Below are 23,910 nucleotides of genomic sequence, written 5' to 3' on the forward strand. Positions count from 1 at the left end.
TGCCTTCCTTCCATAGAAAATAATGAAGGATAAGGGCACCTTCTTTTGGGGCTCATAGAATTGGACCCCCGGGTCCAAACTTTTTGAAACTTGGGAGGTACTTTGGGGAGAGGCACTAGATGCTATACTGAAAATTTGGCGCCTCTACCTCAAAAAACAGCCCCCCCAGAGCCCCCAATACCCGCAGATCAATTCCCCATCATTCCCTATGGGAATCGTTCCTGGAGGTGCATAATGGCTGTGGGGGTGGGGCTTCCCCCGCCGGCCAGCTGGCTGGGGGAGGGGGGAAGGCTGTAAAACCGGGGGATCCCCCGCTGGGACCTGGGGATTGGGAAGCCTACTGTGCCCTCCTAAAATTATTGTCTCCAATAAGTCTTGACACTGCTGTTTCTTACTCTCAGGGGATGGGGAATTATCGTGGGACAGCTCAGACGGCGACATCTTCCGGCAGCCGGCAAACAGAGAAGCGGTAAGTGAAGGTCAATTCCTAACTGTGCACACACCGAGGCCCCAAATATCAGTTGCCTTTGAGCAATCCTAGGGTAACGAGTCCGTGTTCTGAAGGAGAAGTACTGTGATGTGGGGAAGACCGACTAAGAGGAGAGATGGATGTGGGAGAGGGAATAAGCTGCAGAAGAACTGGCTCATTCCAGTTAGAGGCATTGGTGCTTGTGTTCAGTAGGGAGAGGCACGATGCAGAAAGAATAGGTGGGTTTTGAAGAAGGGTTTCACATTCACATTTTTCTCCCACACTCCAAGAACCTCAGGTGACATCCAATAGTCTTTCCTCCCTCTCTTTATCCTCACAACAACCTTTTGAGGTTGCTTAAACAGAGAGTGAAAGTGGCCCAAGATCACCCGATGGGGCATGATGGGATGGGGATTTGAACCCAGCCCCCTAGATGGTTGCTAACTGCAGTCTGGGAAGTTCCTAGAGATTTGGGGGTAGCAGTGGGATCTGGGGAGAGACGGGCACTCAGCAGGGATGCGATGCCATAGAGTTTGCCCTCGAAAGGTGCCATTTCCTCCAGGGGAATTGGTCTCAGTAACCTAGAGATGAGTTGCAGTCCTGGGAGAACTCCAGGTCCCACCAGGAGGTTGGCAGCCCCCACTGCTCTGCACATGGGATCACCAGCGAGAGAAGCAGAGCTACACTGGACCTCTGAGAAGCAACATAGGTTGTCAGACCTCTGATTGGGGCAGCGGTGCTTCCAATTTCGGGGGCCCCAATCCACCACCGGCCAGCCGGCTGGTGGGGAAGCCCCCCCCCCACAAACAGCCCCCACTCCCACCCCCACATTGACACTGTGAAAGTGATGTTGACATGCTGGGAATGTTGCACAGCCATGCTGTAGCATTTTGGCCCAAACTCTAGCCCAGGGGTGGCCAAACTGTGGCTGGGGAGCCATATGTGGCGCTTTCACACATAAGCCCCCACCGCCTAAGCTGCTGGTTTGGGGAAGGCATTTGCCTCCTTAAATCTCTTGTCCAAGCCAAGCCAGCCAGCAGTTTGGAAAATCTATTAAAAGTTAAAGTTGCTTTCTTTCCACCTCTCCCTCCCCCATCTATTTGCCTGTCTTCCTTCCTTCCTTCCTTCCTTCCTTCCTTCCTTCCTTCCTTCCTTCCTTCCTTCCTTCCTTCCTTCGCAGCTCTCAAATATCTGATGTTTATTCTATGTGGCTCTTACGTTAAGCAAGTTTGGTCACCCCTGCTCTAGAGTTTTGACTAAAATGCTAAAGCAGGGGTTGCCAAACTTGCTTAACATAAGAGCCACATAGAATAAAGTCAGATGTTTGAGAGATGCAAGGGAGGGAAGGAAATAGATGGAGGAGGGAGGGAGAGGTGGAAAGAAAGCAACTTTTAACTTTAAATGCATTCTCCAAGCTGTTGGCTGGCTTGACTTGGAAAAGTGATTTAAAGAGACAAATAGCTTCTCCAAGCCAACCAATGGGGCTCAGTTTCCAGACCTGACAGTGGGGGCTTTGAGAGCCACACAATATGTGTGAAAGAACCACGTGTAGCTGCCCAGCCACAGTTTGGACACCCCTGTGCTAGAGTGGCAACATGCCCAGCTTGATGACATTACTATCAGTATGATGTTATTCCACCGATGACATCAAGCGCAGCTAGGGTTGCCAAGTCCAATTCAAGAAATATCTGGGGACTTTGGGGGTGGAGCCAGGAGACTTTGGGGGTGGAGCCAGGAGACTTTGGGGGTGGAACTATGAGACATTAGGGGTGGAGCCAAGATCAAGGCTGTGACAAGCATAATTGAACTCCAAAGGGAGTTCTGGCCCTCACATTTAAAGGGACGGCACACCTTTTCAATTCCTTCCTTCCATAGGAAATAATGAAGGATAGGGGCACCTTCTTTTGGGGCTCATAGAGTTGGGCCCCCTGGTCCAATCTTTTTAAAACTTGGGAGGTATTTTGGGGAGAGGCACTAGATGCTATACTGAAAATTTGGTGCCTCTACCCCAAATAACAGCCCCCACAGAGCCCCAGATACCCGTGGATCAATTCTCCATGATTTTCTATGGGAATAAATCTCCATAGGGAATAAGAGAGTTTCCAGCAGACATTTCCTTCCCCTCCCCCCGCTTTCTGACGACCCTGAAACGGGGGGAGGGCCTCCAAACCGGGGGATCCCCTGCCCCCACCTGGGGATTGGCAACCCTAAGCGCAGCGATATCACCCTGCTCTCCGCACTCCTAGAAGTCTCCCTCCCATCCCCTGCTGGCCAGGTAGGGCAGAGTGTGTAAGGTGGTCAGCCTCTAAATGGAACCTAGAGACCTCCTAGTGTTAGAGATCACTTCGCCTGGAGAAAATGGCAGTTTTGAAGGGTGACCGCTAGGGTAATATACCCCATTGAAGTTTCTTATCTCCCCATGTCAAGACTCAGGGGGGTCTCACCAAGTGCTGCCCCCACTCTGGGTTAAGGGTCTCCCTTGAGAAGGCCCAGAGTACCCTCCCAAGCCCTTCAGGCCTCCCTTAGCTAGGCCAAATAATGGGCGTGAGGACCAGGCAGAGTAAACAACAACAAAAAGGCTTATTCCAGTGCAATATAAATTAACAAGGTGTATACACCAGTAAAAGGGTGAAGGGAAAATAAACAAATGCCTTAACGCGTCTGTCTTACTATCCCTACTCTTACCGGCACTTACCCCCTTGGGTAAGGGTCTCTCCCCTGCTTCCAGCTCTCCAGGCTACAGCCTGCCTCCAGCTCAGCCTTCCACGAAAAGAACACCCATTTCCTGGGCTTGGCCTTTATATTCTCTTCCCAGGCCCCACCCCTCTCTGGGCCTGTTTCCCTCCAAAACCCTCATTACCCTATCAGAGGGACAGGGGATCCTGGGAGATGTAGGCTTTTCCCAGTAACTCCTAAGCAGGCTTCCCTGGGGCCTGCAGGCCTCGCTAGGCCCAGGATCATGACACCGCAGACTGCAGCCTCCCTGGTTTTAGCCCCAAATCTCCAGGAATTTCAGGGTTGGCAGCCCTAAGGACGAGAAAGGGTGGAGCTACCAGAGAGAGCAAGAGAGACCTTTGGACAATGGAGGGTGGTTGCAGAAGGCAAGTGAAAGTCATGGGTAGTCAGTCAGTCAGTCAAAAACCATATTGTGTGTAGCCATTGGCAGTTACAAAACAGAACACAGACACTAAAATTCCCAGATAACATCTTCAAAGTTCCCCAGAAGGGCCGACTTCAAGAAATCACAACATTTGGTATCACTCTTGCTCGCGGGTAGGGATATTTTAACTCCTCAGCAAGAGAATTTCTGACCAAGGTTTATTTACCGGCAAAGCGTACAGTAGCCTTTGAAACCTCCTCAGGTAGCTGCGGAACAGGCCTGTCTCAAAGGAAATGGGAACGTGCATTTTTCAAGCTTGGTGCCTTGACATTTCTCAAGGGGTTTCTGTGCAGCAGGAGACTGATCTCAGAGGCGAGACTCGAATTTTACACCGACTTGCCACAGAAATTCAGTTAATGAGGCCCAGGATGGAGGCCAAGCTGGTGGAATGCAGCAAGGGGAGAATTTGGGTTCCAGTGGGAGGGAACTCCGGTACCTTGATAGGTGAAAGATGGGAACAAGCAAAGTCTCTTCCTGAGCTATGATGCAGGATTTTGAACCTGTCTGAGGTCCAAGTTCTCGCTCTGCCATGGAAACTTGCCAGGTGGCCTTGGGCCAGTCCCATGCTCTCAGGCTAACCTAGCTCACAGGATTGGTGTGCAGATAAAATAGAGGAGGGGGAGAATGTTGCAAGCGAAGATGAAATTGGGAAGGGGAGGGAAATGGGATATAAATGAAATAAACATTCCACCGGTGTATGCTGGGTTAATTTAGAAGAAGATATTATATATCCCGCCCTATACTCTGAATCTCAGAGCGGTTACAGTCTCCTTTACCTCCCCCCTCCCACAACAGACACCCTGTGAGGTAGGTGAGGCTGAGAGAGCTCTCCCAAAAGCTGCCCTTTCAAGGACAACTCTGTGAGAGCTCTGGCTGACCCAAGGCCATTCCAGCAGCTGCAGCTGGAGGAGTGGGGAATCGAACCTGGTTCTTCCACATAAGAGTCTGCACACTTAACCGCTACACCAAATTTACTTTGCATTAATATTCCTGCACGGATTTCAAAGCCAAGATGATATTGAAGGATGAACTGATTGAAGATACGCTGCCGAAGCATTAAGTGAGCAGTGACTCATGAAAACTAACTTGGGATAAATGTTGTTAGTTTCTACAAGGCCACTGGACTCCTGGCATACTTCTAGAAAAACGTAGCAGCCCTATCGGATGTTCCCATGGTACCACAGTAGCTCCCACTGAGGAAATACAGGCTGTGCTCTGTGTGGTGTGCTGGTCTTCATACAAGTGTGGTTATACAGGCAGGGCTTTTTTTTGTAGCAAGAGTTCCTTTGCATATTAAGCCACACACCCCTGACGTAGCCATTCCTCCTGGAGCTTGCGGTAGGTCCTGTACTAACAGCCCTATAAGCTCCAGGAGGATTGGCTACATCAGGGGTGTGTGGCCAAATATGCAAAGGAGTTCCTGCTACAAGAAAAGCTCTGAATACAGGTAAGAGGCAGCCATCCCTTATTCAGAGATTTAGCCAGCCTCCTGGGGATCCCCTATTATTACAGCTCATCCCAGGACACGAGAGATCAGTTCCCCTGCAGGAAATTGATATTTTTGGAGGGTGAACTTTGTGACATTGTAGCCCACTGTGGTCCCCGTCTTCCCAGGCTCTCAGAGTGCACAGGATACAGGATGACCTTGACAGGCTGGAAAACTGGGCTAAAATCAATAAAATGAATTTTAACAGGGATAAATGTAAAGTTCTGCATTTAGGTAGGAAAAATCCAATGCATGGTTATAGGATGGGGGAGACTTGTCTCAGCAGTAGTGTGTGCGAAAAGGATCTAGGGGTGTTAGTGGATCATATGCTGAACATGAGTCAACAGTGTGATGCAGTGGCTAAAAAGGAAAATGCAATTTTGGGCTGTATCAACAGAAGTATAGTGTCCAGATCACGTGATGTGATGGTATTGCTTTACTCTGCTCTGGTAAGACCTCACCTGGAGTATTGTGTTCAGTTTTGGGCACCACATTTTAATTTTGAATCTGTACCCCCAAATTCCTTATGTTCCTCCAAAAACTTCGACATTTCTTGAGTGCTTGTAATTGTACATCTCTTTACTTTGTATTCAAAACTTAGACCCTCTGGAAGTATCCATCTGTATCTCATTTCATTTTTTCTCAGCTTGTCAGTCAGTTTTTTATACAGTCTTCTGTCATTTATAACTTTCCTTGGCAATTCTTTCATGATTCTTACACTACTGCCATCTACCTCCAATGTATTTTCAAATTCTTTACTTAGAATCCTTCCCACCATATCTCTTGTCACCAGTCTCACTACCACTGTAGATATAATCATAAAAATAACTAGTTTCATCAGGGTCATCTCCCAAAAATTCAGCAATGATTTTTATTATATGTGTCCTTAAATCAGTCTCAGCAGATTCAGGCACCCCTCTCAAACATATCTGATTTTCCATTATTTTACAGTCTTGTAGTACTGCTTTCTCCTGTATTTTTTTAAAAGTGGAATCCACTGTTTCCATTCTTGCATCATGGTCTTTCACCTTTTTGTCTACCTCCTGCACTTTCTTCAACACTGCTTGGGAGTCTTTTCTGAGATCTTCAGTGTCTTTTTTTATTCTTTCTTACACTCAGTTACTGAATCTTTTATCACTTTAGCCAATCTTGCCTCCATGGCTTCTATTTGTTCCTGCAGTTTAGACATTTTTACCTCCTCAAGTGACCTAGCCCTCGTACGAATCTGCTTGGCTCCTGATTTATGGATAGACATCTCTGCCTACCCCATTTTGGGCACCACATTTTAAGAAGGATATAGACAAGCTGGAATGGGTCCAGAGAAGGGCGACGAAGATGGTGAGGGGTCTGGAGACCAAGTCCTATGAGGAAAGGTTGAAGGAGCTGGGGATATTTAGCCTGGAGAGGAGGTGGCTGAGAGGTGATATGATCACCATCTTCAAGTATTTGAAGGGTTGTCATATAGAGGATGGTGTGGAATTGTTTTCTGTGGCCCCGGAAGGTAGGACCAGAACCAATGGGTTGAAATTAAATCAAAAGTTTCCGGCTCAACGTTAGGAAGAACTTCCTGACTGTTAGAGTGATTCCTCAGTGGAACAGGCTTCCTCCTTGGGAGGTGGTGGGCTCTCCTTCCTTGGAGGTTTTTAAACAGAGGCTAGATGGCCATCTGACAGCAATGAAGATCCTGTGAATTTAGGGGGATGTGTTTGTGAGTTTCCTGCATTGTTCAGGGGTTGGACTAGATGACCCTAGAGATCCCTTCCAACTCTATGATTCTATGATTCTAAACCTGAATCTGCAATGGTTTTGGTAATTGTGTCAAGAAAGTCAAATGTTAAATTTTTGCAGTCCGGCGTAACTGATTGCTATAATGTAATTGGGAGAGAAGCCTCCATGTTTTGAAATGGTAGAAGCAAAAGAAGCAAAATCCCAAGGCATCTCTGTTTTCCATTGCTAAACTGACAGCTGAAATCCGACTCAGATTGAAGCAAGCTTAAACCTATCCAAAGCAGTAAACTCTAAGTGTGCTTAACTCTGCAATGGAAAGATGAATCTCAAATTCCTAGCTGCTCTGACCAGCAGGAGAATTCTTTCCAAATCCCAGATGTGAAGACCAGCTAGCTCTCAAACAAGAAGGCATATTGTTGTTGTTGTTAAACTTGCTTTCTTTCCACCTTTCCCTTCCCATCTTCCTTCCTTTCCTTCCTTCCTCCCTGCCTCCTCTCAAACATCCAATGTTCATGTCTTGCAGCTTTCAAATATTCTATGTGACTCTTACATTAAGCAAGTTTGGCCACCCTGATCTATAAATATGTCCAACTTACACCTTTGGTGTCTGCTTCGTGCATCTGAAGACGTGGGAGCTAGCTCGGATTGCCAGCTCCAGGCTGAGACATTCCTGGAGATTTTGGGGGTGGAGTTTGGGGATGGTAGAGTTTGAGGAGGGGCCTCAGCAGGGTGTAATGCTAAGAGTCCACCCTCCAAAGCAGCCATTTTCTTCAGGGGAGCAGATAAAAGGAAGTACTTCACTGAAAGAGTAATTATGTAGAATTCACTGCTGCAAGAAGTGGTGATGGCTACAAGGATAGGCAGCTCCAAGAGGGGACTGGATAAACATCTGGAGCAGAAGTCCATCAGTGGCTCTTAGCCACAAGGTAAAGAAGGAACACTCTGCCTGAGGCAGTGCTGCTCTGTATTCTTGGTTCTCGGGGGTCCACAGTGGGGGTGTTCTGGAGTTCTGGCCTCGCTGGTGGGCCTCCTGGTGGCACCTAGGTTTTGGCCACTGTGTGACACAGAGATTGGACTGGATGGGCCATTGGCCTGATCCAACATGGCTTCTCTTATGCTCTTATGTGACAGAGTGTTGAACTGGATGGGCCATTGGCCTGATCCAACATGGCTTCTCTTATGTCTGAGGCAGTGATGCTCTGTATTCTTGGTGCTTGGGAGGGGCATCAGTGGAAGGACTTCTAGTGTCCTGGCCCCACTGATGGACCTTCTGGTGGCACCTGGGTTTTGGCCACTGTGTGACACAGAGATTGGACTGGATGGGCCATTGGCCTGATCCAGTCTGGCTTCTCTTATGTTCTCATATGTTCTTATCTCTGTTATCTGGAGATCAGTTGTGATAGCAGGAGATCTCCAGGCCCCACCTGGAGGTTGACAACATTAGCACCAGGGCTTTTTTTTTTTAGGAGGAACTCACAGAAATGCAGTTCCAGCTGGCTTTGTGTTAGAGGGTGTGGTCTAATATGCAAATGAGTTCCTGCTGGCCTTCTACAAAAAAAGCCCCATGTGAGACCATGGTGATGTTAGGGGTGTGGCCTAATATGCAAATGAGTCCTCGCTGGCCTTTTTCTACAAAAAGCCCTATGTGAGACAATGGTGATGTCAGGGGGTGTGGCCTAATATGCAAATGAGTTCCTGCTGGCCTTTTCCCCGCAAAAAGCCCTGTGTGAGACAATGGCGCTGTTAGGGGGTGTGGCCTAATATGCAAATGAGTTCCTGCTGGGCTTTTTCTACAAAGCCCTGCTTAGCACTAACCTACGGAAGCTTCTGCCACAGTAAATGTATTTGTTTTTCAGGTACCACAAGGCTGTTGGTTGATTTTGCTGCAAGACGGTAAATTTAAGGGATCTGTGCCTGAGCCTAGTAGGCCACAAGAAGGGCTCCAGAGAAGTCCCTCAGCATTTCCCTCAAAAGCCCTTCCTTCCTTAAGAGACATTCCAATTCCGGTTCTCTTTTTCTTCTTCCGACAGAGACACTCCCCTCACCGCTCCCATTATGACCTGCCTCCCAGCAGTGCCAGGCAAGCCTTCCATGTGCCACGATTCAGTGGCGGCCGAAGCAACCGAGGAGCCCTCCCAGACCTGCAGCAGGCCTCCGGGACCATCGTACAGATTGTCCTCAACAACAAACACAAGCACGGACGAGGTGCAGAGGCATTTTGAGTACCTTTCTGGACAGGCTTCAGCCTGGTGTAGGGAAGGATTTCCACAACTTCTCTACCCCTCGCATTTTCTGACTATGGTACTCTAAAACCTGAGGTTACAGACACTAGCCAATAGGTACCCGAGTCCTATTGTGAAGTTTCAGAAAAAGAATTCCGACAACGTTCACTCAGGAACACACAAGAACCTCAACCTTACCCATTCATAATAGACAGCCTCCTAAGCAAATATGACCGCCAACTCTGGCTTGGGAATCGGGTTGCCAGGTTTGGTGCAGTGGTTAAGTGCACGGACTCTTACCTGGAAGAACCGGGTTTGATTCCCCACTCCTACACTTGCACCTGCTGGAATGGCCTTGGATCAGCCATAGCTCTTGCAGAGTTGTCCTTGAAAGAGCAGCTGCTATAAGAGCTCTTTCAGCCCCACCTACCTTACAGGGTATCTGTTGTGGAGCGGGGGTGGGGAGGTCAAAGGAGATCGACTGCTCCGAGATTCAGAGTATAGGGCAGGATATAAATCCAGTATCTTCTTCCTCCCTGGGCGCTGGCAGGGAATGGGGGAGGATAGGGTTGCCAGATCCAGGATACGGAACTCCTGGAGATTTGGGGATGGGGAGGACAGGGACCAAGTGGGGTACAATGCCACAGAGTTAATTCTCCAAAGCATCTCAGGGGAACTGACTTCTGTAGTTAGGACAGAGATCAGGTGAGATTCCAGGGAATGCCCAGGCCCCACCTGGAGGCTGGTATTCCTACTTGAGAAATTCCAGGAGATTTTTTGGGGGGGAAGGCTGAAGGCAGAGTTTGGAGAGGGGGGAGACCTCAGCAGAGGGTAATGCCATGGAATCCATCCTTCAAAGCAGCCATTGTCCTCTGGAGATCAACTGTAACCCTAGAAGATCTCCCACCCTCGCTTGAAGGTTGGCAGTCCTAGGAGAAGATAGACCAGCTGGAGATCTCCAGGCCCCACCTGGAGGTTGCCAGGCCTGGACAGGGTTGCCAGTTCTGGTTTGGGAAACTCCTAGAGCAGGGCTGGCCAAACTTGCTTAACAAAAGAGCCACATAGAATAAACGTCAGATGTTTGAGAGCTGCAAGACATGAATGTCAGATGTCTGAGAGCCACAAGGATGGATGGATGGATGGAAGGAGGGAAGAAAAGCAAATAGATGGGAGGAAGAGGTAGAAAGAAAGCAACTTTTTAAAATGAATTCTCCTAGCTGCTGGCTGACTTGGCTTGGCGAAGTGATTTCAAGAGACAAATGCCTTCTCCAAGTCAGCCAACAGGGTGGGGGGGGGGGGTTCAGGAGCCACACGATATGCAAGAAAGAGCCACAGTTTGGCCACCCCTGACCTAGAGATTTGGGGGGGAAGGCTGGAGCATGCACACGTCAGAGTTTGGAGCAAGACACACAGTGTCATGTCATACAGTCTGCCCTCCAAAGCAGCCATTTTCTCTAGGGAAACTGACCTCAGTCTTCGGATCAGATGTGATTCCAGGAGATCTCCAGGCCCTACCTGGAGATTGGCAACCCTTGATGAGACCCCAGGCATCCTTCAAAAGAAGCCGGTGTAGGTCTGCAGCTCTGCACCCAAGCGACAGTCCACACGCAGCAAATGTGGCCCCCCAAACGTTTCAAAGCCTTTGATTGATGGCCAGCTAATCTTTGAAGGCATTAACCAACTGAAGGAATGCTGGCTTTATTATCCACCTGAACAATCATGAAATAACATTCGGTTCAGGCCAGCGGTGTTTCATGTTGGCTCCCGCCCACTGCCGTGTCTCCACCCCCACCCCACCCCTCACCCCGGTTCACACACAAAGATCTCATCAAAGCAATTTCTAACTGATTTGCTTCGGAGCATAAAAAGCTTGCAAATGAATAGCACATTTCCCATGCGCAGAACCTCAGAGGGCCCGTATGCTTCTTTGCAGACAGGTTGGGTTTCTTTTCTTTCTTTTTTTTCAGATGGAAGAAAGAATTGCTGAGCAGGCCATTTTTCTTTTGTTCTATGCAATTAGTGTAGGTGTTATTAATTAACTACTGAGCTGACTTCAAACACGCCAGGGTCTGGGGGACTCCAGTATCCAATGGCTTTATAGGAGGCCAGAAAACATGGAAATGACTGACAAGGAATTCCTTATCCAGACTTTCTTTCTCAGACTTTCTTTGCTCTGATTCCCCCTCCCCCAAGGGTTGCCAATCCCCAGGCTGGGGCAGGGGATCCCCAGGTTTGGAGGCCCTCCCTCCACTTCAAAATCATCAGGAAGTGGGGGGGAGGGAAATGTCTGCTGGGCAATCCATTATTTGAGATAGAGACACCAAATTTTCAGCATAACATCCGGTGCCTCTCCCCAAAATACCCTCAAAGTTTCAAAAAGATTGGACCAGGGGGTCCAATTCTATGAGCCCCCAAAGAAGGTGCCCCTATCCTTCATTATTTCCAATGGAGGGAAGGCATTTCAAAGGTGTGCGGTCCCTTTAAATGTGATAGCCAAAACTCCCTTTGGAGTTCAATTATGCTTGTCACAACCTTGCTCCTGGCTCCGCCCCCGAAGTCCCCAGCTATTTCTTGAATTGGACTTGGCAACCCTAGTTCCACAAAAGGGATCCATTTCCCTTGGCAGAAGGATCTGTCTCCACTGCAAGAGCTTTTGAGACATAAAAAATATCCTTGGGGGGGGGGCGTGTAAACTGCTGCCGCATCATTGTTGATCTCCCTCTTGGTTACAGTGTGTGTCTCCAATGGAAAAACCTACTCCCACGGGGAATCCTGGCACCCAAACCTCCGGTCCTACGGGATCGTGGAGTGTGTCCTATGCACCTGCAATGTGACCAAGCCGGAGTGTAAAAAAATCAGTTGCCCGGATCGGTATCCCTGCAAGCAGCCCAAGAAGATCGAAGGGAAATGCTGCAGAGTCTGCACAGGTAGGCGCAGCATCTGGCTGGAGAGGTCCTGGGGCTGCCTGCCAGCTCTGGGGTGGGAAATTCCCCGAGATGTTGGGGGTGGATCCTGGGGAGGCCAGGGAGGGACCTCAGCAGGGGATAATGCCAGAGCCCACCTGGGAAACTGATCCACCTGAGCCTGCAGGAATGTCAGGAGGTCGCCAGGCTCAACCTGGAGGCCGCAACCCCAAAGCAGCAACCGTGAATGGAATAAGAAACAATGAAAACGTTATACAGTTTTAAACATGGAATTCTGAATAAATTTGACGGGGAAATTTCATAAGGGTCCGTGTCGCTAATGCACAATGTCATGACTTCAAATAGGTTGAGACAAATACAGCCTCAAGCCATACGTTAGCAACTCATCCAATAAATGCAAAAATGCCAGTCTCTAATGTCTTCAAGAATATTCAGGAGCAACACAAAGTGCATATAGCCTTCACAATGCAAAAAAAAAACTGTACAAGCAACTGTATTTTTTGGATGAGTCGCTAATAGATGAATTGAAAGTGTATTCGTGATGTGAAGTCATTATATTGTGCAGGAATGACATATACTCTTACGAGATTCTTCATCCGATTTATTCAGAATTACACGTTTAAAATTGTATAATGTTTTCATTTTTTCGTTATTCTGTTCACAATTGCTGCCTGTGGGTTGGCATCCCTATCTGGCAGCGCTGGCATCTGCAGTAAAGACCTACGAGATCACTCTGTCTGTCTGTTGTTCTCCTGTCCTTTCTTTAGGGACCTTAGTTTATCCTCACAACAAACCTGTGGGGTAGGACAGACCGAAAAAGAAAGCGTCTGGCCCAACCTCAGCTAGCAGCCTTCATGGCTGAGAGGGGATTGGAATCCAGGACTCCCAGATCCTAATCTGATACACCAACCCAGTACACCACATCCACCGGCTGATTTCAGAAGTCATAAACCTATAACTGGAAGGAAGGCTGTTTCATTTGGGGGAACAGAAATGCAGACTTCTTGAGTGATAGATTAAGGGGCTTTTCCCCTGCTGTGAGTCCTGATTGATTCGAAACGGATATGAATTTTTGATGCTGAGAGAACATTTTTCTTCTTCCTGACATTTTGGCAGAACTTCTTTGATTTGGCCCAGGTTTAATTGTGGCCAAATTAAAATCACCCGTCCAGAGCTGCTCAGAAATATTTTGAAAACTGCAGAGGCAAATGTTGGTTTTAACTGTGCATGAAAGGTAGCAAGAGCTATGCTAGGATTGCCAGCTCTGGGTTGGGAAATACCTGGAGATTTGAGGGGCAGAGCTGAAGGAGGGCAGCGTTTGGGGAGGGGAGGGACCTCAGCACAGTATAATGCCATTGACTCCGCCCTTCCGAGCTGCCATTTTCTCAAGGAGAATCAATCTCTGTTGCCTGGAGATCAAGTGTAATATTGAGATCTCCAGCCACCACCTGGAAACTGGCAACACTATTGAGTACACATTTTAAAGTCACTCCAGTATGCCTCCCAGCAGAATTTCTTTGTAGACAGGCTCAGAATATAGATTCATTTCAACATAGAGCTGTTCCAGATCGGAGAATTCCTGTTCTGGATGCATGGCTGCCTTCTCTTGCAGAAGAGACTGAAAACCAGCACCTTGACCACAAAGATTATTTCTGCGGTGAAGAGACCCTTCCTGTCTATGAAGCCGTTTACATAGAGGATGGAGAAACCATCCGAAAGATAGCAGTGAAGACAGAGAAGCCGCCACAGGTAGAAATCCACTTGTGGACCATTAGGAAAGGTGAGTTATGCTTCAGCTCCTCCCAGGGGTGGAATTCTAGCAGGAGCTCCTTTGCATGTTAGGCCACACCCCCTGATGTAGCCAATCCTCCAAGAGCTTTCAAGGCTCTTTTTTGTAAGCTCTTGAAGGATTGGCTACATCAGGGGGTGTGGCCTAATATGCAAAGGAGCTCCTGCTAGAATTCCATCCTTGATTCTTCCTATAGTACGATTGTTTCTGAACAGAGTTGCCCTGAAGCTCAAACACAGACTGTGGTCGCTGGTCATACTGTCTGGCCCAACAATTAACCCTGTGCATTTGCTCCAAAATCCAGAGGTGGTCAGAGCTCGGAGAAACCAGCAAGATTGACCCGACTGGCCCTGTTTCCAGTATCTATGTGACTGGGACAGACTGGGTCCTCTGAACTGAATTCCCTCAATCAGGTCTGATCAGCATGTGGAAGGCAAGAGGGAAACAACCGGGTGCAGTACCACTCCCCCCAAAAGACCCCAGTTGTAATCAATGCTCCCTCTAAGTTGTGGAGTCTCGTGAGCAAAACTTCTACTTTAGAGCTACCGGCATTCAAGTTGTGAGCTACTGCATCAATTAGCACGCTCTGGGGCCATTTTTCCTGAGCTAAGACAAAAATGTATGAGCTGGTGGCTAAAAAACGGTGAGCTAGCTCACACTAACTCAGTGTAGAGGGATCACTGGTTCTAATCCCTGGCATCTCCGGCTGAAAGGACCAGACAGGAGGTGATGGGAAAGGCCTCTATCAGAAATCCTGGAGAGATGCTGCCAGTCAGAATAGATGGTGCTGACCCTTGATGGATCAATGGTCTGATTCAGTAGAAGGCAGCTTCGTGTGTCCATCTGAGGTATGTTTCATTGGTCTAAAGATAATAATAATAAAATAATAATAATAATAAAATTTTATTTATATCCTGCCCTCCCCGCCGAAGCGGGCTCAGGGCAGCTAACAACATATTCATATAATTATACAAAGGTTTAAAATCACATTAGTCTTAAAACATTCTAATTTAAAACGAATACAAATACAAATAGATTTCAGGTGCTAATTCTGTTCATAAAATAATGGTGATAGAAGTCACCTAACATCAGTTGCTCAGCCTGTGTTCCTGTGCATTAGTAAGACTGCAACTAAAGAACCCTGACACAGCCTTATGTACAATCAGTTTCCGAGGGTAGCCATGTTTGTCTGCAGTACAGCAGCTGGATTCTGGGCTGGCCCTAGGGCGTGTGGTGCCCCAGGCAGACTTTCCAGCTGTCATCCCCTCCATGGAGGCACTTTCCGCACTGCCCCTCCCATCCCCTTTTGTGCTACCACCCACCCCCACCCCCGCCAATACAGAAACTGCAGGCCAGCCAGGAGCCCTCTCGCCCCTCTCTGATGATCAAAATCATCAGAAAGGGGCAGGGAGGGCTTCTTGCTGGTGCGCAGTCTCTGTATAACTCCCTGAGCATCTGAGGACATTCAGGGAGTGATAAAGAGACTGTGTGCTAGGCAGCAAAATTTGGGCATTTTTCTATGGCGCCAGGTCGGGAGGGCCAATCTAGCACCCTCCCCAGCCAAGAGCCTTAGGCAAATGCCTAGTTTGCCTAGTGGGAGGGCCGGCCCTGTCTGAATTTGAGTTACAGGATTTCCAGCCCCCAGGTGGGAGTGAGGGATCCCCCAATTTTGTGAGCTCTTGCCTGCTGCCAGCAACAGCCATGACCTCAACAGCTATGACCTGGCGCAGTGCCCCCAATGTGAGGACATTGCCTGGAAGTGATGTCATCAGACCAGGCATGTCGCATAGCAACGCTCTGTCATTTTGGGCAAAACTCTATGGTAACCAAAATACCAGAGCGTTGCCATTTGACATCCCCAGCATGATGACATCACTTCCGCATGACGTCATCATGTTGGGGACATCGCCCCACCCCTACTCCCAGAAAGCTCCCCCCACCCCCCCACCAGCCAGGCCTTTGGACCTGGCAACCCTAGTCCAGTAATACTTGTATTGGATTTTCAGTAATAAACATCACATCATCTGCAAAGGCTCTATATTTATAAGTCCATCCTTTCAATTTTAGCCCCTCTATTTCTTTATCTTCTGTTATTTACAACAACAAAATCTCTAGAGTCATTATAAATAGCAATGGGGATAAAGGGCAACTTTGTCTTGTACCTTTGCTGATAACCATTTGCTCCGTTAAATCTGAATTAACACATAGCTTAGCTCGCTGTTCAGTATATATCGCCTTCACCATTCTTATAAAGTCTTTTCCCAACTCTACTTTTTCCATCACAGCAAACAAAAAGTCCCAAGTAAGATGGTCAAAGGCTTTCTCCGCATCAGCAAAAAAGAGTGCCACTTCTTTTTCCGGATGTTTTTCATAATACTCTACAATGTCCACCACTATTCTGATATTGTCTCTAATTTGCCTCTTCAGGAGAAAGCCTGCTAGCTGCTCACAGATAAACCTATGCAGGTGTTGTTTTAGCTTTTCCGCCAAAATTTTTGCAAAGATTTTGTAGTCATTGTTAAGCAATGAAATCGGTCTGTAATTTTTCACATTTGTAGCATCTCTGTCTTCTTTTGGTAACAATGAAATAACTGCTTCTTTCCAAGTAACTGGCACTTGCCCATCCAAACTGATATTATTCATCAATTTTTGGAGCATTGGAACTAATATATTTATAAGAACTTTGTAAAATTTTATTGAAAAGCCATCCGGTCCCGGTGCTTTCCCTATTTTCATTGAACTGATTGCAGCTTCTATTTCACCTTTTTCAATTGGATCATTCAATGTTTCTTTCATCATTTCTGTTGTTGGATTTACCTTCACATTTTGTAAATAAGCTTCTATTCTTTCTTTATCAACACACTGGCCTTTAAATAAGTTAGCATAGTACTTGTAGAATTCCCTTTTGATGCCCTCCTGGTCGACAATATCTTTGCCACCGGTTTTAATCTTGTTTATGTATTTATTTTCCCTTCTTTTCTTCATTTGCCACGCCAAATACTTTCCAGGTTTGTTTGCCCCTTCAAAAGATTTTTGTTGGAGTCTTTTCAAATTCTATTCCACCTCTTTATTCAGTAAATGACTTAACTAACTCTGTAAAATTGTAATTTCTCGCAAATTTTCTTTTCCCCCGGTCTCTTTCTTAATTCAATTTCTTTTCTACTTATTTCCTTTTGTAAGACCAACAATTGCTTTTCATTTGCCCTTCTGTCCTTATTATTCAATGTAATTAATGTTCCTCTCATCACAGCCTTATAGGCATCCCAAACCGTTTGAAATTGTACCTCTTGGTTGTCATTTATTTAGAAAAAAGCTTTAGTTTCTTTTTCTAGAGATGCCACTACCTTCACTTTCTGTAATAAGTCATCATTTATCCTCCACCTCCTCTCTTTTTTCCTCCCTTTAGCCAAGCGCATCAACGGGTTATGGTCTGCACCTATTTTCGCAAGAATCTCTACTTTTTTTGTGATCAGCCCCAGCTCTTTTGTAGCCCATAACATATCAATCCTAGAAAAGGTATTATGTCTGGCTGAAAAAAACCATAGTCTCGTACCCTGAGGTTGAATTTTCTCTTCACATCTTCTAAGCTCTCTTGTTTAATTAGTTCAAGAAATGCTTTAGGTAGTTTTCCATCTACATTTTTTCCCCAGATCTATCTAAGGAGTTCTGGATAGTTCCATTAAAGTCACCCATAAGCATTATCTGATCATATGTTACTTGATCCAGTTGCTTCATAATATCATTGAAAAAGTCACTCATAGCCCCATTAGGAGCAAAAAGTCCCAACAACAGAGTCTTTTTGCCATACATCAAAACTTTTACTGCCAAATATCTACCTTTATTATCTTTAAAAATCAAGTTTTGGCTCCAGCTCCTTCTTTATGTAAAAAATCACTCCCCCCCCCCTTTTTTAGCTAATGAACCAAATTCTTCCCCTAAAAATTTGTTACGTAAAAATTTGTAATCCGATTGTCTAACGTGTACTTCTTGTAGACAAATTATATTACATTTTTGTTTTGTAATCCAATGAAATGTCGCTCTTCGTTTCTGCGGTGAATTTAGGCCATTAACATTCCAAGAAATTAATTTGTAATCCATAATGATTCTTCAATTAAGCTGTGTCCCCAAAATCCTTATTGTCTGCCAAAAACCCTTCCATGCCTTGAATGTCTATTATGGAATACTTCAGCCCTTTATACTCAAAAGTAAGTCCGGCTGGTAAAATCCATCTATATCTTGTACCTTTTGCCCTTAATTTATCCATCAAAGGTTTAAGTTGTCTTCTGTCACTGATGACCTTCCTTGGTAGTTCCTTCGTTATTCTGACTCTGCTCTCCTCCACCACCAATTATTTTGCAAATTGTTGGCTCAAGATCTTTCCCACTATATTTCTAGTGGTAAATTTAATTGCTGTGTCTCTTGGCAATTTACGCCTTCTCACAAACTCTGAATTGACTGTACACGTAATCACATTGATCTTCAGTCTTCTCTGGATCTTCACCCAAATATTCAGCAATAATAGTCATGATATATTTCTTTAAGTCCTCTTGATTGTTTTCTGGCACCCCCCTCAGACGTACAAAGTTCTCCATCAGCTTACAGTTTTGTAGTAGAACTTTTTCTTGAATCTTCTTTATTGTAACATCTTGATTTGTAACTCTATTTTCCACCTCCTGCATCTTCTGTGTTGTTGCTTGTGACTCCTTCCTCAGATCTTCAATTTCTTTCTTGATCTCTTTCTTTACAGCTTCAGCACTGGAATTTATTTCTTTTGTTAGTTCCTTAGTTATCTCTTTTGTTATTTCTTTAGTCTCTTTAGTCAACTTTTTCTCACTTGTAGTTATCAAATCTTTCATTGCCTTTCTTAATCTGGCCTCCATAGCATCCAGCTGTTCTTGGGCAATCTTAGACATTTTGCCCTCTACTGAGCCAGCTCTTCCACGTGTTCTTAGTTCGTATTTTGGATCAGACATCAGACTTCCCATAGCATATAATAGACCCCAAGCTGACCTCACCAAACTACAAACCGATAACAGGGTTCAATAGATTAGAGCATGCCCTCTTCAGCAAGCCCAAAATTGCCATCCTCGGAGCTTCCTGGGCCAAGATATTAATATTTAAAGTTTTGTAAATATTCAAAATGGTGGCCGCAACTTTTTCAGGCCCCAACTCTATGATTTTTTGGGCTAGAGTAGGCCTGGAGGTCTAGGATGTGTCCCTCTTCTCCCAGCGCTGTTTCCTGACTCTCTGGAAATGAAGTCCCATTCTCAATGGTTTCCACTCTCAAGATATTTCGATCGTCACTTCCTGTTTCCCAATTGCAAGCCGAGGCTTTGTTATGACAGGGGATTTTTTTGCAGAAGCCACAAAGGTAAACAAATCTTGTTTTTTTGAGTTTTACAGTGCCTATTAAAGTCCCAAAGCCACGATTTCACCTCCAGCCTCTGTAACCCAGTTTTACTTCTTTGCAAATAGTTCCAAATCTTTGTTTCTTTAGTTTAAAAACGTTCTTTTAATCCCGGAATGAAAGATAAGAATTGTACCTTATCAAGTGTCCAAAACTTCCTTACACTGATCGTTCCAATCTTCAGTAGTCTATAGTCCATAGAAAGTTGGGGTTGGGTGAACTTATGTCAACTTAATGACTCCCAAAAGCCTTTGTAGACGTTGTTATGCAATTTTTCACGGGAGATTCTTCAAAGCCGAAAAGGAGCCCCAGCGGGACTCCTCGCCAGCCAAAGTTAAACTCCTCAAAATCTTGCAAGCATGTCTTGGACTCTTCCCATAACTGGGAGGGTAGAGAGCAGGTGATAAAAACATCTTTTATGTCCAGAACAAAAGCGTTGGTCCACTCCACGAAAGGGAGATGTGTCAGTTCCCCATCTTTCCAACTCCGGAAGCCTCAATGGTCTCTTAAGGTGCTGCTGGGCTCAAGTCTAGCTGTTCATGTGCAATCAGATGGTTCTTCTGCAGTGTTTTTGTCAATGTGCAAATGCTCATGTAAGGAAGGAATCAAAAACAAGCAATGCTTGTACACGGTATAAAATTCCTCCGATCAGAGTAGAGAATTTCTTATTGCATCGGTTCCACTTCAGAAAGGAAACCTGGCAATTCGGAGCTTGTAAGCTGAGGGGGGAGGTATAGAAGAAGAGGATTTCAGATACCTCATCTTGAGCAACTCTCTTCTCATGGTTTTGCTGTAGGAGTCCTCAGTCGTTTTGATACAGAGAAAGTATCCAAGGAGAAGTTTGATGAACTTCCTCACTTCAAGCAGATCACAAGGACTACCCTGAGTAAGTCAAGCTCTTCATTTGGGTTTTTCTTAGAAATTTCACATGCACACACACACACCTGCAGGGCAACCCTTTCCTGAGGATAAGCCCCTCTGAGTAGATTTCAGTAGAATTCTGAGTAGACCTCCTTAAGCTTGCACTGTTAAATCTACCAGTTGCAGCAGATGTGCTGTTCTCTCTGAAAGGGATTAGCCACAACAGTCTGAAAGAAGAATTCTCAAACACCAAGCAGCCCACCAAATACCTTTTATCATTGCTGGTGATGGAAATTTGTGGGTGGAGCCTGGGAGGAAAGGGATCTCATACAACGCCCCCTAGAGTCCACCCTCCAAAGCATCCATTTCCTCCAGGGGAACTGATCTCTGTAGTCTGGAAATGAGCTGGAATTCAGGGTAAGAGAAGAATCAGTTGTGTATGTAAGAATTTTCTATTCCATAACACGTTCTCTAATGTAGTTGTAAATGAGTACCTAGCCTACTCTTAGATCCAGGTGGGTAGCCATGTTGGCCTGAAGCAAGAGAATAAAGTTAGAGTCCAGGGGCCAAGCCACAAGACATGGACATCGACATGTTTGAGAACAGGAAGGAAGGAAGGAAAATGGGGATGGGGATGGAAGGAGAGGTGAAAGAAAGCAACTTTAACTTTAAATGCATTCTCCAAACCACCAGCTGGCTTGGCTTGGAGAATAATTTAAAGAGACAAATGCCCTCTCCAAGCCAGCCAAAGAGGTGGCGGGAGTTTCGAGAGCCACACAATATGTGTGAAAGAGCCACATGTGGCTCCCAGTCACAGTTTGGCCACCCCTGTTTAAGACCAACAAAGTTTTATTCAAGGTGTGAGCCTCTGTGTGTAAGCACACTTTGTTGGTCTTAAAGGTGCCACTGGACTCTAATGTTAGCCTACTCTGACTTCAGGGTCCCTCAGTTTCTATTTACAAATCAATCAATCCAGTAGAATCGGCTACTTACGAGCGTAGTTAGCCCCACCGGAAGGCAGGTACCCCAACCATTCACACATCCAAGGAACAGCTTGATGTTCCAGGTCATCAACCGATATGCTCAAAAGAACCAAAAAAAGGATTGGGCTTTTTTTTTTTGTAATCCAAGTCTCTTGGGAGAGAGATAGGAAGGTATGAAAACCTGTTGGTCTTGCAAGCTGCTGCCATTCCTGCGCTGACATTTTCCCCTGCAACTGTACTGTGTGTTTGGTTTTTTAGGTCAATGGAAGATATTCAGCGAAGGAGAAGCTCAGATCAGCCACATGTGCAGAAGCAGGGTGTGCAGAACTGAACTGGAGGATTTGGTCAAAGTTTTGTATCTCGAAAAGTCTGAAAAGGACCACTGTTAAGGGCGCATCGGAGCGGGAGACCCGAAGGAACCTGGCAAAGGCTTGGATCTGCTGCTGGACCGCCGGCTTGTCTTGCTTGTGCCGCCAGTGCCCTGGAAACCAAACTCTTCATGCGCGTCAATACTCTCATCTCATGCCCAATGCAACTTGCTGCTTTATGCATAGACCTGTGCCAGCCCCAGCAACTACGTTTCTGCAAAAGAGCAGGAGGCTCTGAGTCACTGGCAGAAGCAAAGGGGAGGGCTTAACTTCAACTAGAGTGTCCTTGCTTTACGGGGTTGAACCCGGATCGTTTGCGGCAAGCTGAACGGTCCAGAGACAGATTGATCGAGGTGCAGAAGTTGAGGGAGACCAGGACTTCTACTGCCTGGAAGTCTCAAAAGGACGCACGTTGGTTTTCCAGCTGGGAAAGAAAAACAAAGCGAATGGTGTTTGTGAGTTTGAAAATGCAAAGCTAAACTGCAAGCTAACAGGCACTTTCTGCTTTTAAAGTAGGGGCCAATGACGCATGATGGGCTGACTCATTTAAGACCACACTGACGCTGGCGGGGTGTGTGTTTCAAGAGCAGAGCTTCGGAAAGTGAGAGTTAGAGGGAAGCATTGGTAGTGGGTAGAGGGGCGTCTGTGCCTCACAAGCATGCATCTGAAACCCAAAAGTAAAATGTAGCGGCAGGGGGTGGTTTTGAGAGGGGAAATGGCTGGGCAGGGAATTAGGGGTTAAATACTCTCCTCCCCCCACCCCAGTGCTTTCCTGCTGTCTCTTTTGCTCTGCTGAAAGCTGCTTGTTCTTCAAAACAATGTCATTGGGCTATCATTACATTAAGTTTGCCCCTTAACTGCTGGCTAGCAGAACGTACAAAGCGGCAACGATAAAGAAAGTACTCTTATTTTTCTAGTCATGGCAGGGGGCTGAGACAAACGTCATTTTGAAAGGGTTTCCTCTTTGTGCGCCTCTGACCCGTCTCAGGCATGAAGTGTGAAAGGCCAGCCCAAGACAAGCTAGCCCAAAGCTACACTCCTGTGGTTCCTCCCAGCAGGCCCCTTGGTCAACAACTTCCGCTACGCAGCCACTTAATGGTAGAACTTAGCACGATCCTCAGTTGTCATCTATTGCAGTGGTCAGAGCTTACACATTCACCCCCATCGTTTCAATGGCAACCTCCCCCCCAGCTCCTGCGTCTTCCGTTTATCCACGTCAATGACCTTTCTGCTGTACCATTTCTTAGAAATGTCCCTCTTGTTTGATCCCTCACTCTGCTCACATCCCAACCTGCTGCGCAGAGAAGGCGGAAGACGGAGCATTTGTCATGCCGCTCTTGGCAGCCACTGGGCTACTGAATGAAGTCGCTTGTAGACATCAGTGCCGTCAAGTCGCAACAGACTTAAGGGCAATCTCAGCAAGAAGCTTTCAAGGCAACAGAGAAGCAGAGGCGGTTGCCCATTGCCTTCCTCTACAGAGTCTTCCTTGGTGGTCTCCCATCGAAGTACTGACCCTGCTTGGCTTCCAAGATCTGACAAGATCGCGCTATTCCATGCACCTTCACTCCATTCCCATTTTATAGGGGAAAACAAAACAAAAAACTGGTTAGTATTTAGTTGGATCCTAGCACACTGGTTAATCCAGACAAGCAGTGATGTTAGCCCAATACCAGCAAGATGAAAAGAAGTTTATGGAACATTTTGCTGTGACATGACCACCTCTGTCCAAGGCAATGGTAGATGCTAATGGAAACACAGCCAGAGTTATCTTTGTTTTTTAGATGAAGAAATGTAACCTCAAGCAGCATCAACCTGTCCAGTGGTAACTTAGGGCTTTCCCATGTTATCGTGCCCCTTGCTTCTTGTTGCTTTGGGGGATGGTTGTTTCATATGTGGTTTGCCCCCTCTAGTGGTTGATTCAATATTACATCTCTTTACATCTGTCATATCTCCTTGCAGATTTAAACAGCAGGTTTTTATGCCAGACGTAAACCAATGTAATACTGAATTGACCACTAGAGGGAGCAAAACACATACAAAACAGGGTGGGGGAGGGGAACCCAGAGCAATAAAAACACACAAGTGAGGAAATATGAGAATGCAAGAAAGCTCCTAATGAACATTTAGGTTTCATTCCAGAAACTGCCAGAACCCAGTTCAGTTATTAAGATTTTGGTACTCCAGCCTCACCTAATGAGAGAACATGCTCACCATGATATGACTGTCTGTGAATAGGGCAACGTGAATATTTCCCAACTTCAGTCTGTGCAGATGCATACCTTCAAAAACCTGGGTTTTAGATTGCATGTACTGAAGCTGGACAATACGCATCTTAGCTTGGTCATTCACAGTGGCAACCACATGTATGGTGAGCATCATGCATAGCTTAGTCTCTCTTTACACATGAAGCTGACTTGTCTCGAATGAGACCACTGGTCCGTCGCAGTCAGTCTTCTTTACTCAGACCGGCAGCAGCTCTCCAGGGTCTTAAACAGAAGTCTTTCGCATCACCG

The 23,910-nt window shown here is 46.3% G+C and overlaps 1 protein-coding gene across 1 annotated transcript in view; it reads left to right on the top strand.

The window, feature by feature from the left end:
- The window catches only part of CHRDL1 (chordin like 1), a 73,016-nt gene extending 51,050 nt beyond the window's left edge, over positions 1-21,966 (top strand). The window contains exons 6-11 of the mRNA XM_060250113.1: positions 402-469; positions 8,874-9,048; positions 11,798-11,992; positions 13,602-13,769; positions 19,982-20,071; positions 21,288-21,966. Of these exons, the coding sequence (XP_060106096.1) occupies positions 402-469; positions 8,874-9,048; positions 11,798-11,992; positions 13,602-13,769; positions 19,982-20,071; positions 21,288-21,418 (827 nt within the window). The 3' untranslated portion in view covers positions 21,419-21,966. The remainder of the gene's footprint in view (positions 1-401; positions 470-8,873; positions 9,049-11,797; positions 11,993-13,601; positions 13,770-19,981; positions 20,072-21,287) is intronic.
- The last annotated feature ends 1,944 nt before the right edge of the window (positions 21,967-23,910 follow it).

The sequence above is a fragment of the Heteronotia binoei genome, chromosome 11 (assembly GCF_032191835.1).
Source record: "Heteronotia binoei isolate CCM8104 ecotype False Entrance Well chromosome 11, APGP_CSIRO_Hbin_v1, whole genome shotgun sequence".
In the NCBI taxonomy this organism is placed as follows: Eukaryota; Metazoa; Chordata; class Lepidosauria; order Squamata; family Gekkonidae; genus Heteronotia; species Heteronotia binoei.